The sequence below is a fragment of the Leptodactylus fuscus genome, chromosome 2, assembly GCF_031893055.1.
Source record: "Leptodactylus fuscus isolate aLepFus1 chromosome 2, aLepFus1.hap2, whole genome shotgun sequence".
NCBI classification, from domain to species: Eukaryota; Metazoa; Chordata; class Amphibia; order Anura; family Leptodactylidae; genus Leptodactylus; species Leptodactylus fuscus.
Genome location: NC_134266.1, coordinates 259795105 through 259814688, shown reverse-complemented (window position 1 = coordinate 259814688; position 19584 = coordinate 259795105). Strand labels below are relative to the sequence as shown.

At 45.0% G+C, this 19584-nt stretch overlaps 1 protein-coding gene across 2 annotated transcripts in view; it reads left to right on the top strand.

Moving 5' to 3' along the window:
- The window catches only part of CNTN5 (contactin 5), a 1103706-nt gene that overhangs the window by 829880 nt on the left and 254242 nt on the right, over positions 1-19584 (top strand). For both annotated transcript variants that reach the window (XM_075266105.1, XM_075266104.1), the window contains one exon: positions 7727-7908. In XM_075266105.1, the coding sequence (XP_075122206.1) occupies positions 7727-7908 (182 nt within the window). The remainder of the gene's footprint in view (positions 1-7726; positions 7909-19584) is intronic.

Here is a 19584-nt window from a genome sequence, read left to right as displayed (position 1 = left end):
TGGCGATGATCCTTTCCTATATACGTGACACACAAAACGCAGACAAGACAAACAACAACAAAGGGAGTTCAGCTAGCCAGGGGTCAGTAACAGTCGAGCAATGCGGTGTCAAAATCGATATCCAAAAGAGTAGTCTATAGAAAAGCCAGAGGTCAAGCATCAGAGTACAAGAATAAACAGCAAGAGAAAGCCAGCACGCACAAGGCAATAGCAAGCACCAATGTGAATGTGAGCCAAGAATAAATAGGGATGAAGAACCCACCCTGAACCTGATAGAAAGGCAGACTGTCAATCACAGGGCAAAACAGAACTAAACCCCGAGGGTAAGTTCACACGGAGATTTTTGGTCAGGGTTTTGAGGCCGTAATCACCTCGCGATTCACCCTGAAGAAACTCCACCCTCCGGACTAGGCCCATTCATTGAGCCTAATCCGGAGCGGAGTGCGCGGCTGGATGCCGATACAGTGCCTCGGCTTTCAGTCGCAGTGACTCGTTTTTTGGATCAGAACCTGAGGCGGCCTCTGCCTTAGGTTCCGATCCAAAAAACTCTGTGTGAACTTACCCTTAGAGGAGCAGAGGGAAATGAAGGTGAACGAGACGGGTGTGGTGGAAAAATCAATTAACAACGTGAAGGAATAGGACAATGCAACCAAAAACTCTAAGCAAGTTATCAAACTGCACACACCTCCTGTGCCGCAACATGCGAGCAGAGGGTGGCGCAGAGACCAGACCAGGCAGAGATGTTACAATGTAACTATGTAAATGATCGGTTCCCCTTAGCAATGTTGGTTTGTTGATGGAAATCTTTAGTAATTCTAAAAATGTGCCTTGATATTTGTTGCTTTCCATTAACTCGATGACTTCCCAAGATTATGACAGCTAGACAATGTCTTCTGTTACGACCTCCATACTGACATCCAGTAATTGGCGAACCTAATTGTTTTGAGCGGAATTTTGACCCAAATTGTTTTTAATGAAACTGAACAATTGGGAATTTGTCTTGGACTAACTAAAATGGGCGCTGCTATGTGCATTCCAATAGATTATTATGCATTGGGGTCTATTCATAGGTGGATCCATGAAAAGTGAGAAAAATAAAAATAAAAATGTATTCACACCTTCTTTCATCTCTTTTGGGTCTCTTCGTGGTATTCAGCACTCTCCTGGTGATGTCATAAGCCCAGGGTCACCTCTGAGACCTGTGTGTCAGGAATATTACATCTGTTCTTGCTGCTTTAAGGTTGTCAACATAAGGAAGCTTCCTAAGCCTTTATAAACCACTCCCTTATTACCCAGCTTTGCTGGCTACTTAGTTTGCAACTCCCTACTTGGCTCCTGACATTCATTTGACTGCGCTAATACTGACTTTTGGCTGCGTTCTTGGATTCTTCTCTGTCTTGCGATTTTGTTCTGCTGATGATGATCAGTTTCGACGATTGCCTTTGATTTTTGGATTTGTCTTCACCTCATGATTTGGTTCCTTGTTGCCGTCTTCAGCTGCTAACTCATTATTGATGACCATTCTGTTATCTCTGTTCCTGTGAGTAGTGTACGGATTTGGTGTTTGGTTTCTCCTGCAATGTATTTATATATGGTACACTTTCTGTTCTTGATGAAAATTCCAGTCTTCAGACCCAGAGAAAGTCCATCTCATCTTGCGAGGAGCTTTGGTAAAGGTGTCTGAGGCCAGTCTTGACTCGCAGTAGTGTATTACCTTTAAGTAGCATTTTCTACTGCTTGTAGTTGTCAGCTGCTTTCCTGAAGACAAATAAATTTCTTACCTTGCATCTGAATCCTACACTATGATTGGGCTACAGGGATCACATGGGCAGGCCAATCTTCAGATGGCTCAGTGTAGTACTAACCTGATTTTTTTTTTTTTTTTTTATGTAGATTGTGAGCCCCATATAGGTATCACAATGTACTTTTTTTTCCCTCTTTCATTATGTCTTTGTAGAATGGGAGGAAACATGGGGAGAACATACAAACTCCTTGCAGATGTTGTTCCTGGCAGGATTCAAACCCAGGACTCCAGCGCTGCAAGGCTGCAGTGCTAAACACTCAGCAACCGTGTTGCCCTGTTGACCTGACTTTTGAACAGCTGTGTGCATGAAGTATATCCTGCCAGTGCAGGAGACATGAAGACTGCCATTGGTAATGCTCCACCAGACAATGATCCCTTAAATCTACCCTACATTTCGATACGGAGACACCACACCGAGGAGGGTGCCCTGATTTATGAGGAGGTATAAATGAGATGCGAAGACTAGGGTGCCCCAATTTATGAGATGCACCCACCACCGGTGGAAAAGATATGAAGACTGGTGTCGAAAGCACCAATCCTAAAAAATCTGCCCTTATTAGTTCTGTAGGGTTTTCTGCAAGATTTCGTCATTTCCAATGGCAAGAATAGCGCAGTTTGACAGCAAATAATTCCAGGATATTGATATCTCCATGCTGCATATCTTTCTAAAAATATGTAGCCTACCCCAGACAATTCCCTCGGAGTGCCGACTCTCTGTAGGATTAGGCTGTTTACGATAGACGACTATTTTCCGCACTCACTTTAGTCAATGAAATCTGTCATGATTCCTATTTTCGCAGCACTTAAATAAGCCATGTACGATGCTGATGAGAATAGGAGAGACGTTCCAAGTAATCAGCCTCACAGTTGTCATACTCCTTGCATTTCTTACCCACCATTGTCTGTAAACCGCTCGTTCCCGACTAGTAAACAATGGGACCTTTTCCCAATTAAGCCTCCGCGAAATGAAATAACTTTAAAGGTTTCGCCAGCCTTTGTCAAGATGAATAAAAAAAAAAACTTTAAAATTGACTCATTTTTGTTGTCGTTGTTCTTCATAGACTTTGTTGTCTCTTGAATAAATCTCCTTGATTTGGAGCCCCTACTGATTGTCTTATTTGATGCCAGCGAATCATTGGCATCTTTGTACTGATTGTCTGCTGTATGGAATCCTCCCACCTACAGACCGTCGGCACATGGATGGCTTTTAAATAGTGCGCTCAGTAGGGAGGGTCATTGAATACGCCAACCAACTCGCCCCTTACTCCTAAAAAGTAACAAAGACTTTAATAACCCTGCTGGGAGATAGAAGAATCCTGCCAAATATGCCACACGTACCGTGTAAGAAAGCATTGCGATAACTGGGTTTGATTTATTCCGCCTTCTGTCTCTCTAGATTGTAAGCTTTCCCACTGTATCTGGTAATGTGGTGTCAAACTGTGTTATCTTAGAGGATTGTACTTTGATTGTATGTCTACGGTATATTGATTTATTGAGAACTGCCATTACTACTGAAGAGGATAAGGATAACTGAGATAATTCTGCATGTGGAAAGAAAAGTAGATTGAAGGTGAAGAAATTAGATAGATAGATAGATAGATAGATAGATAGATAGATAGATAGATAGATAGATATTGGATGGATGGATGGATGGATAGATAGATAGATAGATAGATAGATAGATAGATAGGAGATAGATAGATATTAGATAAATAGATAGATAGATAGATAGATAGATAGATAGATATTAGATAGATAGATAGATAGATAGATAGATAGGAAGATGGGTAGATAGGAGTCAGAGCAATAGATAGAAGAGATAGATAGATAGATAGATAGATAGATAGATAGATAGATAGATAGATGATAGATAGATATTAGATGGATAGATAGATAGATAGATAGATAGATAGATAGATAGATAGATAGATGATAGGAGATAGATAGATAGATAGATAGATAGATAGATAGATAGATAGATAGATAGGAGATAAATAGATAGATAGGAGATCAATAGATAGATAGGAGATCGATAGATAGATAGATAGATAGATAGATAGATGATAGGAAATAGATAGATAGATAGATAGATAGATAGATAGGAGATAAATAGATAGATAGGAGATCAATAGATAGATAGGAGATCAATAGATAGATAGATAGATAGATAGATGATAGGAAATAGATAGATAGATAGATAGATAGATATTAGATAGATAGATAGATAGATAGATAGATAGATGATAGGAGATAAATAGATAGATAGGAGATCAATAGATAGATAGATAGATAGATAGATAGATAGATAGATAGATAGATAGATAGATAGGAGATAGATAGATATTAGATGGATAGATAGCTAGATAGATAGATAGATAGATAGATAGATAGGAGATAGATAGATAGATAGATAGATAGATAGATAGGAGATAGATAGATATTAGATGGATAGATAGATAGATAGATAGATAGATAGATATTAGATAGATAGATAGATAGATAGAATAGATAGATAGATAGATTAGATGTAAATCGATTTGACAATGATAGACTTATCCATATCAAATCTATCTATTTATCTACGATGAAGATAGTAAAAACAAGTTTGTAAACCAGTATTTGGGCCTAGATCCGTGCCAATAGTGTAAGGACATTTCATTGAATCTATTTATATTTTCCTGTTAATCATTTGTTCCATAGAATTATTCCCTCCCGGTAACTTCTGTTATGTGTAGTTTGGGTCTGATCACAGATGTTTCCTCCTTGAGCTTCTACAACGTATATAAAACCTGCCCTTTTAAACTCTAAGAGAAGCAATGTAAAAATGGTAGATAAAATTATCACATTATCATTCCGAACGACGTGGAGCCTCACATTGTAAAGGTAAAAGTTAATGTATTTCACTTAGAATATCATCCCTCTTCTGTCTATGCATTATTGATTTCCCTCTGTTTGAATCAGCAAAGTTTTCTACGGCCTTCACACTATATAAAGCCTTTGGCCACGATGTTTACGAGGACTTTCTACAGAATGTATCTAGATGATTCTTCATAACTGTATCTAGACACCTTAACAATGTGGTAAACACATTCCTGAGGGGGCTGAACATACGGACTAGTAACACTTCTGTACCTTAGAATCCTATTGAGCAAAAACAACTTTTCATGTAGTCCTGACCCTTCCCAGACACAAAATGCTGACATATTCCTTCTCGCCAGAAAAGCTTTTCACAAACGGCCTGAAAGCTTTTTTTTATACCTTAATATTTTTATATTACGGAAATTCTTCAGACGATTAAATAAAATAGGCTCAGAATTCTAAAAAAAAATTTGAAAGCCTCACCAACGCCCCACCGGTTCAATGCCGATACTGTCAAGGTGCCCTGCTGGTCACTGCCTTCTGGTCCGGCTCAACACACCTGGCTTAGGTGGGTCACTGCCATGTCCAGAGGTCGGCTGAGTTGTCATGGACTGGTAGGGGAACTAGGCAACAACTAGGGATCAGGATCAGAAAAAATTGGATCCCGATCTGCGATCGAGTAAATTTCGGGATCGGGATCAGGATCGCCTGGAAAATTATCGGAAATCAGATTTTGAAATCTCAAGATCGACTCAACCCTAAAAGTGACCTTTCCCGTAGATAAGCATTGACTAGGGTTGAGCAATCTGGATCGGGAAAGATCGGATCCCGATCGGCAATCGAGCAACTTTCACGATCGGCATCAGCTGGAAAATGAATTTTAAAATCGATCCTGAAATCTCAAGATCGGCTCAACAATAGCAACAACCAAATGGGATCAGTTGGGGGTCTGATGTGGGGAATCATGAGATGAGTATTTATATATATATATATATATATATATATATATATATATATATATATATATATGGGAGGATCCCATTCTATGACATAACGCATATTTAGACAATGGCGTGAATGGAATGTGAACCTCCTCATAAATGAAGAGCGCCCTCCGCTCGTGCAGAGAATATGGCATTGAATATGCTAGTCTTTATAAACCTCCCCAAATAAAATTGCCTCAAAAAGACTGGTGTTATCAATGCTAGTCATCCTAACCCCATTACTGGTGGAGGATGCTTTTCATTTATGATGGAATTCTATGACAGCTCATTGTAGATTTCCTGCATCATTCTCACTAGATTTCTGGTAAAAATGCTAAATTCTAATGAGGCTGATGGTCCCATTCCCTAAACATCCATTGTTTGGACAAAAAAATTTAAAAAAATTAAATTCATAAATAAAATTAAGTAAAATATTTTTTTAAAAAAACAATACCCCACGCCCACATCACTGGTTCTAACCTCACACCCAACGACATAATACCAAATGAAAATTACCGTCCCGGTAGTGAAGTAGTTAATAAAATCTATTTAAAATTTTAGAAATAATACAAATGATTCAGATTTTCAGGCACAAATGATAATAAAATGTCCAAAATTTTGGTGACTTTTTATGACACAATGTCTCTAAATCCAGACTCCAGATTGGAGTCGGGAAGGAATTTTTTTTCCCTGAAATGGGGCAATTGGCATGAGCCTCATGGGTTTTTTTGCCATCCCCTGGATCAACACTGTAGGGGATTGTAGGGTTATAGGTTGGACTTGATGCACTACTCAACCTCATCTACTATGTAACTATGTAAATCATGTTTTTTTTTAAAAAAAAAAGCTGATCATCTCATCCCCTTATGTCCAGATATGTTGAACCAATAGGAAGGTCACTCACCTATACGCTTACTTATTGTTAGGGACTAATTAATAGAGATGACCGAACAGTAAAATGTTCAAGGTTCGATATTCGTTTCGAGTAGCCCCTCAATATTCAACTACTCAAATCGAATATTGAACCCTATTACTCTATGGGGGGAAAATGCTCGTTTCAGGGGTAGGCAACATTCGATCAAATTATACTTACCAAGTCCACGAGTGAGGGTCGGGCTGGATCCTCCGAGAAGTCTTCTCCGTGCATCTTCCGGCTCTTCATTCACTCTGCCAGGCATCGGGCCTGGGCAGAGCCCACACTACAAGCAGACATGCGCAGTCGGCTCTGCCCAGTCCCGATGCCTGGCAGAGTGAATTCAGAGCCGGAAGACGCCGCGGGGACGCTGCACGGAGAAGACTTCTAAAGGTAGGAGAAGAACCAGCGTTGATTGGCCGACTGTATAGCATTCTGCCAATCAATGCTGGTTCTGCATCAAACTTTTACATTCGAATAGCGAGTGGTACTCGATCGAGTACAAGTATTTTGAATACCGTAGTATTCGATCGAATACCTACTCGATCGAATACTACTCGCTCATCTCTACTCATTAATGAAGCCTTCTATAGAAGTCTCCCCACCCCATAGAATTTTTCCGACCAGCCACCGGTTCTCGAGTCATATACTCCGCCACGAGACTCTACAACACTTCACGTATAGTAAATCTGTAGGATAAATTAGCTCCTAAATCTACAACAAAACCACTAAAGTAATAAGACAGCTCTAATAAACTAAATATCGACATAAACACTAAAATTCATTCCAGTCTTGTCACTCGGAATCATGATAAAGATTTTAAATGACCTATATTATCCGGGTCTTGTACTAGGACGGCGATCCGATGAGTTTTCCATTTCAGGAATGCACCGCGGTCATTAGTTAGCTGTGACTACGAGAGAAATCAGACGGCTAAATTATCAGTTACCTATACAATATTCATTATCTGGAGACGGTGATGAAGTAACACTAAAAGCCTTAAACTCTTATTACCATCCTAGGTTTCCCTACGGCAATGGGGCAATACATCAAGCCGCGCATCGGCCGCAATCGTCATCACACTTTATCACTACTTTTGGCTATAAACTGCTTACATTTGCAGGCAAAGCAATGTTTTCTTCATTGGTATCTTTCTATATTTTTCAGCCCCGTTCCCACTATCTCGTGGAGGAAGGTCAGCGGGTTTATTCCCAGCAAAGCTCGGCTAAGAAAATCACAAGCGGTTCTGGAGATTCCTAACGTTCAGCTGGAAGATGCAGGAACATATGAATGTAAAGCCGAGAACTCCAGGGGAAAAAATGCCTTCCGGGGTCAATTACAAGTATACAGTAAGTGTCGGGGAAAGAAATCTAACTGTGATGTTGAAATTGGGAAATTTCATTTCAGGCCAATATAGTTGGAAGTATACTAGAGAGGAAATTATAAGGGTGTGTTCACTCAATGGCAATTTGCATGTTGACCTGAAAATCCTCTCCAAAAACAGACCTAATATGCCTCCCATTGCTTTCAGTGGGAGGCAGTGATGGAGACTTCTTTTTCCACTGGTTGCCCAATCCAGCTCCGGTTTCTGTGGCCGAATCCCTGCCAAACTGTGGGGTGTGGCATCACATGAATCAGCCCCATTTTATAAGGCTAACCAATGCTTTGAATCCCACAACAGAAATCCAAGGCTCAGCGTTCTGCCACAGGTTCCACAGGAGCATTTTTGAGGTGGAAGGCTGCCTCCATATCTTCTCCATAAGCCATGTAGCAGGGGTTTGCAACCACCGGTCCACAGACCAGGATCGGGTGGTTGTAGTTTTTTTGCCAGTCCGTGGGGCGGCGAGGCGTGCGGGCCTAATTCTTAGCTGGATACTTCGTGGTAAGCCACGTTGCTATGATAACATGTAAACTATCGGGTAACACGGTGCCCTGGAGTAGCTACAGGATTCCACGCTACCCAATAGTTTACACATTACCATAGCAAAGTGGCGTAGCACTAAGTATCCAGCCTTGGTGTCTAGAGATCCGCCATGTCCACTCAGATGCTTGTGTTATGCCCGCTTGCCCCACCGAATATCCCAGCAGAGAGCCTTCCCGTCCACATGGTGGAGCCTGCCTATAACCTTGCCCCATATCACCAAAACCCTGCCCCTGTACCACACCCATCCCGCCTTGCCGGGTCATGGAACAATGGTCTTGTATGAAGCTGGTCCCTGGTTCACAAAAGGTTGTGGACCACTGCCTTTAGGATCAAAGGAACACAATGAGACAGGATATCTAAGTTGGCAGAATTCTGGTTTAAATTATGTAAAAAAAAGACAGGAAGTCAAGGTTTAGCAGAAAAAAAACATGGCTGGCAATGGGTCGAAGCTCAATGTTGAGGCAGATTTTGCTGTGGTTTTTTTGAGCCAAAGCATCTGGAGAAAGTCTAAATGATCACATAATTATTAGAGATGAGTGAACAGTAAAATGTTCGAGGTTCGATATTTGTTTCGAGTAGCCCCTCAATATTCGACTACTCGAATCGAATATCGAACCCTATTATAGTCTATGGGTGGAAAATGCTCGTTTCAGGGGTAGGCAACGTTCGATCAAATTATACTTACCAAGTCGAGGAGTGAGGGTCGGGCTGGATCCTCCGAGAAGTCTTCTCCGTGCAGCGTCCCCGCGGCGTCTTCTGGCTCTTCATTCACTCTGCCAGACATCGGGCCTGGGCAGAGCCAACTGCGCATGTCCACACTACAAGCAGACATGCGCAGTCGGCTCTGCCCAGGCCCGATGCCTGGCAGAGTGAATGAAGAGCCGGAAGACGCCGCGGGGAAGCTGCACGGAGAAGACTTCTAAAGGTAGGAGAAGAACCAGCGTTGATTGGCCGACTGTATAGCATTCGGCCAATCAATGCTGGTTCTGCATCGAACTTTTACATTCGAATAGTGAGTGGTACTCGATCGAGTATGAGTATTTCGAATACCGTAGTATTCGATCGAATACCTACTTGATCGAGTACTACTCGCTCATCTCTAATAATTGTGTCAAGTCAATGGGGTGGAGAGTCAACCAGAAAAGTCAGGCTCCCCACATTACCAAATAGCCCCTGTGGTTGGTTTGATGCTTCTGAGTACTCGGATGTCACTAATCCACTTTCCTGAATTCCCGGCGCATGCGCACAATGGTAATGCAGTCCTGATTCTCTTGTGCTAGCATATTATATGCTTAATAAATATTGTTAATCAAACAATGTACTAACATGCAGAGATATAGCTCTATATACCAGGACACTAGGTACGTAAAGAGGAAATATAGTCAAACAATAAGTTCTCGTTGTGAAAGGTTCGGGATTTAGCTCAGCTGTGATGGTGTTGTCCTCCGGCGGCACTAAAGGGCAATTTCTTTAAATCTATTTTAATAAATTTTGAAAACGCAGTCTGTTTTTGTCATAAAATATCCGTGCTGTTATTTGATGTAGGCACTTCTAGTAGAAAGCCCTGATCTGTATTGTACTTGATATTCCTCTATTCACCTATGGAAACCGTGATACAAAAGACATGGCCTTCAACACATGGAGCCATATTATTGCTTAGTGACTGCCTGGAAAGTAAATCTGTACCGAAAGATGAAACAATGGCGCGCGGTTGCGACATTCATCACCGAAAACAATATTTTAGCAGTCGCTCTGGATTTTAAGTGTTGCTGGTATCCAAATGAATAATAAGTGGAATGACATTGTTACTTCTACACTTGCATAGCAGAGATGAGCCGCCGCGTATCCCAATGATGCTCCCCATTAACGTGTTTACACAATGAAATTAGAACATTAGACTATGAAATTGAAACAATTAGACACTTGTTTACAGGTCCCTACCTAATCCGTATGGCTAAGGCTATAGGATTGGGTACGTACCCCCTGCTCATATTAGGGTGCGGGTATAAGTTTATCTAGACACTGAGGTTCGATACCTTATCATAGAATTTCCCAACAGTTATTAAAATGTAATTAAATTTTCAACCAACTTCTGATTCTCTGGCAGTATTTGTGTCACAAATCTTTGTTCTAATATACTTTAATGACAAATTTTGGCTCCTTTCCTTGAATTCTTGTTTAAAGATGGCGGCTGCTCGGGAGCCGTGCGGCCACCATAGCCGCCAGGTGTCTGCTGCATTATACACTGATCAGTGGCCATTTTACCGGTGGCACGTGGGCTCCGCCATTTTGCCAGGGATCACCAGCTTGCTTCGGGGCCAGTGTCCCATTAAATGACAGCTGGGAGTCTTGTGAAGGCTCTCAGGCCTGTCCTTCATTATTTTCTGTTGCTACTCTATGTAGCGTGCAATAGAACTGTTGTTTTTCGCAATGTAAATAAAAAATAAAATAAAAATAAAGTAATTAAAAAATTTTAAAAAAAATAATATCCCAATACCTCGCCCATTTTACAGGTTCTAGTCCCACCCTCGACGACACGTTATCAAACAAAAATTACTGGAAAAGGAAGACTGTTTTAAAAATGGTTTCCCTAATTTTTTTAGTATTATTATTATTATTTTTTTATGTTTTATTTTCCAAGTTATAATTTATTTATTTTTTTAAATGCAAAGATAAAAAAAACTAGCTTCTGTCTGCTGCAGGTTGTTGTTGACGGTGAGCCGCTAATAATTAGCCAAACGTGGTTGTAGGTGATCGCCTGGGTCCGCGTGTCGGCTCTGCTACATCTGTGCATATATACGCAGCAGCCCCAGCTGTATGCACATCTGTATGGAGAGCAGAGCAACCTGCCTCAGCTCGGCTACATCGGGCAATTCTGTGTTAGACATGGCTGAATGGCCGCTGGTGAAATTTGACCAAGTTTGCCCCCCCCCCCCAGCACAGACCAAAGACCACATGCCACTCTGTTAGGCACACAAACTGCTAGTGCTGCCTCAGCTCTGCTACATCTGCTGAATTAGAATCCAGGCTTGTGTTGTGTGAGAGTGTCTGAGCAACTTCTGTGTTAGACATGGCTGAAGGGATGTTGCTGAAATGTACAACAGGTCTCCGAGGCAGAACAACAGATTCCCCATTCTACTTACTGAAACTCTACAGCTGATATACTCCTCTTGTCCAGACACAGCCTGAATGTTCTGTAGTCTCCTGATCTTCTATGAGACTCCATCATCTTCAACTTTCACAGTATCCATCTCCCTCCTGATTATCTCCGCCCCCAAATTATCATGTAGCTCCGCCCACCACATAGCGTGATCCTATGGGACGGTTGAAAGGCCTGTGATGTCATCAAAGGTCCTCAAACGTAGTGTGTGTGTAAATTTGTGCTCAACAGTCATGTAGTGATGTCATTTACCAGATAAAAAGTAGCCTATATTTTAATTGGGGTTCTTATCTATTAGAAATGAGCGAACACTAAAATGTTCGAGGTTCGAAATTCGATTCGAACAGCCGCTCAATGTTCGTGTGTTCGAACGGGTTTCGAACCCCATTATAGTCTATGGGGAACAGATACTCGTTAAGGGGGAAACCCAAATCCGTGTCTGGAGGGTCACCAAGTCCACTATGACACCCCAGGAAATGATGCCAACACCTCTGGAATGACACTGGGACAGCAGGGGAAGCATGTCTGGGGGCATCTAACACACCAAAGACCCTCTATTACCCCAACATCACAGCCTAACAACTACACACTTTACACACTCAATACCACCTCTCTGACAGTAGGAAAACACCTTGAAACATGTGTATTTGGCACTTGCAGTGAGGAGAGCTTGTCACCAGCAGTGAATTTGGCCCTTGTAGTACGTTGAGGTTGGCACCAACATTTATTTTGAAAATCAGGGTGGATTGAGCCTCTAACCAGCAGAGTTTGGGCAAATTCATGGTGGAGGGAGCCTCTAAAAACCCCAGTTTGGACCAATTCATGGTGGAGGGAGCCTCTAAAAACCCCAGTTTGGACCAATTCATGGTGGAGGGAGCCTCTAAAAACCCCAGTTTGGACCAATTCATGATGGAGGGAGCCTCTAAACAGCCCAGTTTGGGCAAATTCATGGTGGAGGGAGCCTCTAAAAACCCCCAGTTTGGACCAATTCATGGTGGAGGGAGCCTCTAAAAACCCCAGTTTGGACTAATTCATGGTGGAGGGAGCCTCTAAACAGCCCAGTTTGGGCAAATTCATGGTGGAGGGAGCCTCTAAACAGCCCAGTTTGGGCAAATTCATGGTGGAGGGAGCCTCTAAACAGCCCAGTTTGGGCAAATTCATGGTGGAGGGAGCCTCTAAAAACCCCAGTTTGGACCAATTCATGGTGGAGGGAGCCTCTAAAAACCCCAGTTTGGACCAATTCATGGTGGAGGGAGCCTCTAAAAACCCCAGTTTGGACCAATTCATGGTGGAGGGAGCCTCTAAACAGCCCAGTTTGGGCAAATTCATGGTGGAGGGAGCCTCTAAACAGCCCAGTTTGGGCAAATTCATGGTGGAGGGAGCCTCTAAACAGCCCAGTTTGGACCAATTCATGGTGGAGGGAGCCTCTAAACAGCCCAGTTTGGACCAATTCATGGTGGAGGGAGCCTCTAAAAACCCCAGTTTGGACCAATTCATGGTGGAGGGAGCCTCTAAAAACCCCAGTTTTGGCAAATTCATGGTGGAGGGAGCCTCTAAACAGCCCAGTTTGGGCAAATTCATGGTGGAGGGAGCCTCTAAACAGCCCAGTTTGGGCAAATTCATGGTGGAGGGAGCCTCTAACCAGCCCAGTTTGGACCAATTCATGGTGGAGGGAGCCTCTAAACAGCCCAGTTTGGACCAATTCATGGTGGAGGGAGCCTCTAAAAACCCCAGTTTGGACCAATTCATGGTGGAGGGAGCCTCTAAAAACCCCAGTTTTGGCAAATTCATGGTGGAGGGAGCCTCTAAACAGCCCAGTTTGGGCAAATTCATGGTGGAGGGAGCCTCTAACCAGCCCAGTTTGGACCAATTCATAGTGGAGGGAGCCTCTAAAAACCCCAGTTTGGACCAATTCATGGTGGAGGGAGCCTCTAAACAGCCCAGTTTGGACCAATTCATGGTGGAGGGAGCCTCTAAAAACCCCAGTTTGGACCAATTCGTGGTGGAGAGAGCCTCTAAACAGCCCAGTTTGGGCAAATTCATGGTGGAGGGAGCCTCTAAACAGCCCAGTTTGGGCAAATTCATGGTGGAGGGAGCCTCTAACCAGCCCAGTTTGGACCAATTCATGGTGGAGGGAGCCTCTAAAAACCCCAGTTTGGACCAATTCATGGTGGAGGGAGCCTCTAAACAGCCCAGTTTGGACCAATTCATGGTGGAGGGAGCCTCTAACCAGCAGAGTTGGTGGAAATCAGGGTGGAGGGAGCCTCTAACCAGCAGAGTTGTGGGAAAGCAGGGTGGAGGGAGCCTCTAACCAGCAGAGTTGGTGGAAATCAGGGTGGAGGGAGCCTCTAACCAGCAGAGTTGTGGGAAAGCAGGGTGGAGGGAGCCTCTAACCAGCAGAGTTGTGGGAAAGCAGGGTGGAGGGAGCCTCTAACCAGCAGAGTTGTGGGAAAGCAGGGTGGAGGGAGCCTCTAACCAGCAGAGTTGGTGGAAATCAGGGTGGAGGGAGCCTCTAACCAGCAGAGTTGGGGGAAATCAGGATGGAGGGAGCCTAGTATTAGCAGAATTGTGCAACGCTTATGGTGGATGAGTATGAGGATGCGGAGGAATTGGAGAGGTTGAGTACAGACATGGAGTTTCATGTTGGGGTGCTTTACACAGGTGGGCACAAAAATGAAGGCTCTATCCAGTGGTGGTTCATTTTTATCAAAGTGAGCCGGTCGGCACTCTCAGCTGACAGACGGGTGCGCTTGTCAGTGATGATGCCACCGGCTGCACTGAACACCCTCTCAGATAGGACGCTGGTGGCAGGACAGGACAGCACCTCCAAGGCATATAGGGCAAGTTCAAGCCACAGGTCCAACTTCGACACCCAATACGTGTAGGGCGCAGAGGGGTCGGAGAGGACAGGGCTGTGGTCGGAAAGGTATTCCCGCAACATGCGCCTATACTTCTCACGCCTGGTGACACTAGGACCCTCCGTGGCAGCACTTTGGAGAGGGGGTGCCATCAAGGTGTCCCAGACCTTAGACAGTGTGCCCCTCGTTTGTGTGGACCGGTGAGAACTTGGTTGCCTACTGGAGGAACTGCCCTCCCTGCCGCCAACGTCACATGCTGGAAACATCTCCATCATATTCTGCACCAATTGCCTGTGGCAAGCATTGATGCGATTGGCCCTCCCCTCTACCGGAATAAAAGACAAGATGTTGTTTTTATACCGGGGGTCAAGGATAGCAAAGATCCAGTACTGGTTGTCCTCCATGATTTTGACAATACGCTTGTCGGTTGTAAAGCACCCCAACATGAACTCAGCCATGTCTGCCACAGTGTTAGTTGGCATGACTCCTCTGGCCCCACCGGAAAGGTCAATCTCCATTTCCTCCTCATCCTCCATGTCTACCCATCCGCGCTGCAACAATGGGACGATTCGAAGTTGCCCGGAAGCCTCCTGTATCACCATCACATCATCGGACAACTCTTCTTCCTCCTCCTCCTCCTCCTCCTCCTCCATTAAACGCAGTGAAGCGGACAGATGTGTGGACCTACTCTCCAGCTGTGACGGATCGGATGCTATCCCTAACTCCTCTGTGTGATCTGAGTTATCCCTGATGTCAATCAGGGATTCTCTCAGAACACACAAGAGCGGGATTGTAAGGCTCACCATCGCATCCTCAGAGCTCACCCTCCTTGTGGACTCCTCAAAGACCCGTAGGATGTCACAAAGGTCTCTCATCCATGGCCACTCATGGATGTGAAACTGAGGCAGCTGACTTTGTGGCACCCTAGGGTTTTGTAGCTGGTATTCCATCAAAGGTCTCTGCTGCTCAACCACTCTATTCAACATCTGAAACGTTGAGTTCCAGCGTGTGGGGACGTCGCACAAAAGCCGGTGTTGTGGCACATGCAGGCGTTGCTGGAGATATTTTAAGCTAGCAGCGGCTACTGTCGACTTGCGAAAGTGGGCGCACATGCACCGCACTTTCACCAGTAGCTCTGGAACATTGGGGTAGCTCTTTAGGAAACGTTGCACCACTAGGTTGAAGACGTGGGCCAGGCATGGAACATGTTGGAGTCCGGCAAGCTCCAGAGCTGCTACCAGGTTCCGGCCGTTATCACAAACGACCATGCCTGGGCCCAGGTGCAGCGGCTCAAACCATATTGCCGTCTCATCGAGGAGGGCATCCCTCACCTCGGAGGCAGTGTGCTGTCTGTCCCCCAAGCTGATCAGCTTCAGCACAGCCTGCTGACGTCTACCAACGCCAGTGCTGCAACGTTTCCAACTCGTAGCTGGGGTCAATCTAACAGCGGAGGAGGAGGCGGTGGCGGAGGAGGAGGCGGTGGCGGAGGAGGAGGAGGAGGAGGGGGGTGTTCTTCTCGTGTCCCTGCCAGGAATGTTAGGCGGGGAGACGAGGTACACCGGGCCAGTTTGGGAAGCAGTCCCAGCCTCAACTACATTCACCCAGTGTGCCGTCAGTGAAATGTAGCGTCCCTGTCCGCATGCACTTGTCCACGCGTCGGTGGTCAAGTGGACCTTTGTGCAAAGCGCGGAACTAAGGGCCCGCCTGATGTTGAGTGACACGTGCTGGTGCAAGGCGGGGACGGCACACCGGGAGAAGTAGTGACGGCTAGGGACGGCAAAGCGAGGTGCCGCAGTTGCCATCAGGTCCAGGAAGGCGGGAGTTTCAACAAGCCGGAACGCCAACATCTCCTGGGCCAGCAGTTTAGCGATGTTGGCGTTCAAGGCTTGCGCGTGTGGGTGGTTAGCAGTGTATTTCTGCCGCCGCACCAATGTCTGAGAGATGGTGGGTTGTTGTAAAGAAGCGCCTGATGGTGCCTTTGATGGTGCAGGAGAAGGAGATAAGACAGGAACAGGGGAGGATGAGGGAGAAGTCAACAAAGTGGCGGAGGCAGATGAAGTGGTGTCCTGGCTCGTCCTCTGGAGTGCATCACCAGCACAGTCAGCAGTGGCAGAGGCAGAGGCAGTGGCAGAGGCAGTGGCAGTGGCATGAACGGCAGGCGGCCTTTGTCCTGCCGTTGCTGCCTGCCACTGATTCCAGTGCTTGGATTCCAAATGACGGCGCATTGAAGTGGTGGACAGGTTGCTCTTCTCAGAGCCCCTAATCAATTTCGAGAGGCAAATTGTGCAGACAACACTATATCTGTCCTCGGCGCATTCCTTGAAAAAACTCCACACCTTCGAGAAACGTGCCCTCGAGGTGGGAGTTTTTCGGGGCTGGGTACGAACTGGAACATCTTGGGAGATTCCGGGTGTGGCCTAAGCTGCTGACCTCTGCCTCTGCCTCTAGCTACCCTTTTTGGTGCTGCACCTGCCTCAACATCCACACTACTTTCCCCGCTTGACATCCCCCCTGTCCAGGTCGGGTCAGTGTCCTCATCATCCACCACTTCCTCTTCCAACTCCTGTCTCATCTCCTCCTCCCGCACAATGCGCCGGTCAACTGGATGCCCTGACGGCAACTGCGTCACATCATCGTCGATGAGGGTGGGTTGCTGGTCATCCACCACCAAATCGAACGGAGATGGAGGAGACTCTAGTGTTTGAGCATCTGGACACAGATGCTCCTCTGTTAGGTTCGTGGAATCGTGACGTGGAGAGGCAGGTTGAGGGACAATGAAAGGAGCGGAGAACAGCTCTGGGGAGCAGGGACAGTTGGGGTTATTGTTCTGTGAAGCTTGGGAATTTTGGGAGGAAGGAGGACAAGACTATTGGGTAATAGGAGGAGAGGAGGCAGAGTCTGACTGGCTGCTGGACAATGTGCTGTAAGCGTTCTCTGACAGCCATTGCAAGACCTGTTCCTGGTTCTCTGGCCTACTAAGGTTTGTACCCTGCAGTTTAGTTAATGTGGCAAGCAACCCTGGCACTGTGGAGTGGCGCAATGCTTGCTGCCCCACAGGAGTAGGCACGGGACGCCCTGTGGCTTCACTGCTACCTTGCTCCCCAGAACCATTCCCCCGACCTCGCCCACGGCCTCGTCCACGTCCCTTTCTGGGAGCCTTGCGCATTTTGAATTCCCAGTTAGAAATTGGCACTATATACCAGTAGCAAAAATTGTGGGTGCACGTAACCCCAATATATTCTTTGAATTCCCAGTGAGACAATGGCACTGTATAGCAGTAGCAAAAATTGTGGGTGCACGTAACCCCCATATATTCTTTGAATTCCCAGTCAGACAATGGCACTATATACCAGTAGCAAAAATTGTGGGTGCACGTAACCCCAATATATTCTTTGAATTCCCAGTCAGACAATGGCACTATATACCAGTAGCAAAAATAGTGGGTGTATATAGCCCCAATTCTATTGCTAGGGGACTTGCAGGGTATTTCTGAGGTGAAGGTGGGGGGGCACACCGTTGGAACGGGGATTTGGGGTGTATATATGGGGTATACGGGAATACACTATCAGTGTATTCCATTCAGGATCCGGGGAAAGCTGGGTTGCGGCGATTGAGCCCGTCAGTGCCACGTTACACTGACAAGCTTCTCCCTGGAATTGAAGTTATATGTAAGCCCAATATATTCTTTGAATTCCCAGTCAGACAATGGCACTATATGGCAGTAGCAAAAATAGTGGGTGTATATAGCCCCAATTCTATTGCTAGGGGACTTGCAGGGTATTTCTGGGGTGAAGGTGGGGGGGCACACCGTTGGAACGGGTATCGGGGGTATATATCGGGTATACGGTACACGTTACACTGACAAGCTTCTCCCTGGAATTTAGCTCTTACAAGAGCTGTTGTGGTTGTCTTCTCCTTCCTATCCTAGCCTGTCCCTGCCTACCCAGAATCTAAGCCCTAGCTAACTGGACGGAAACCTCCGTCCTCGGTGAATTGCAAGCTCAGAATGACGCGAAGCTGGGCGGCGCTGTTCTTTTAAATTAGAGGTCACATGTTTTCGGCAGCCAATGGGTTTTGCCTACTTTTTTCAACGTCACCGGTGTCGTAGTTCCTGTCCCACCTACCCTGCGCTGTTATTGGAGCAAAAAAGGCGCCAGGGAAGGTGGGAGGGGAATCGAGTAATGGCGCACTTTACCACGCGGTGTTCGATTCGATTCGAACATGCCGAACAGCCTAATATCCGATCGAACATGAGTTCGATAGAACACTGTTCGCTCATCTCTATTATCTATCTATGGGCCAAATTTCAGCCAAAATCCGTTCAGTCATGTTTGCGTGATTGAGTAACAAACATATAAACTTTCACATGGATAACATAAGAATAAATCCCTATTTATCACTAAAACAAAAAACAAAACGAATTAAAAATTAATTGAATAAGCCAAACGAAGTTATAACCCTTAAGAGCACGAGAAAACCCGAAAATGTGTATAACCCTGAAACAGGGTTTGTATCTTGTTTTTGCTGTAATTCAGAGAATACGTGAGACTTTTGTGTTGCAGTTACTTTGTATTTGAGCTGCTATATATACGGTGTTGTGAGAAACTTTACATAGTGACTTTGGGACAGAAGTATTTGAAGTTAACCCTTTCCCGTCGATGGCATTTTTTGATTTTCGTTTTTGACTCCCCTCCTTCTAAACCCCATAACTTTTTTTATTTCTCTGCTCCCAGAGCCATATGAGGTCTTAATTTTTGCGGGACAAATTTTTCTTCATGATGCCGCCATTAATTATTCTATATAATGTACTGGGAAGCAGGGAAAAAATCAGAATGGGGTGGATTTCAAGAAAAAATGCATTTCTGCGACTCTCTTACGGGCTTTGGTTTTACGGCTTTCACTGTGCAACCAAAATGACATGTCCCCTGTATTCTGTGTTTCGTTACGATTCCGGGGATACCAAATTTATATGGTTTTAGTTACATTTTGACCCCTTAAAAACAAATCCAAAACTGTTAAAAAATTTTTTTTTGAAAAGTCGCCATATTCCGACAGCCGTAACTTTTTTATACGTGCGTGTACG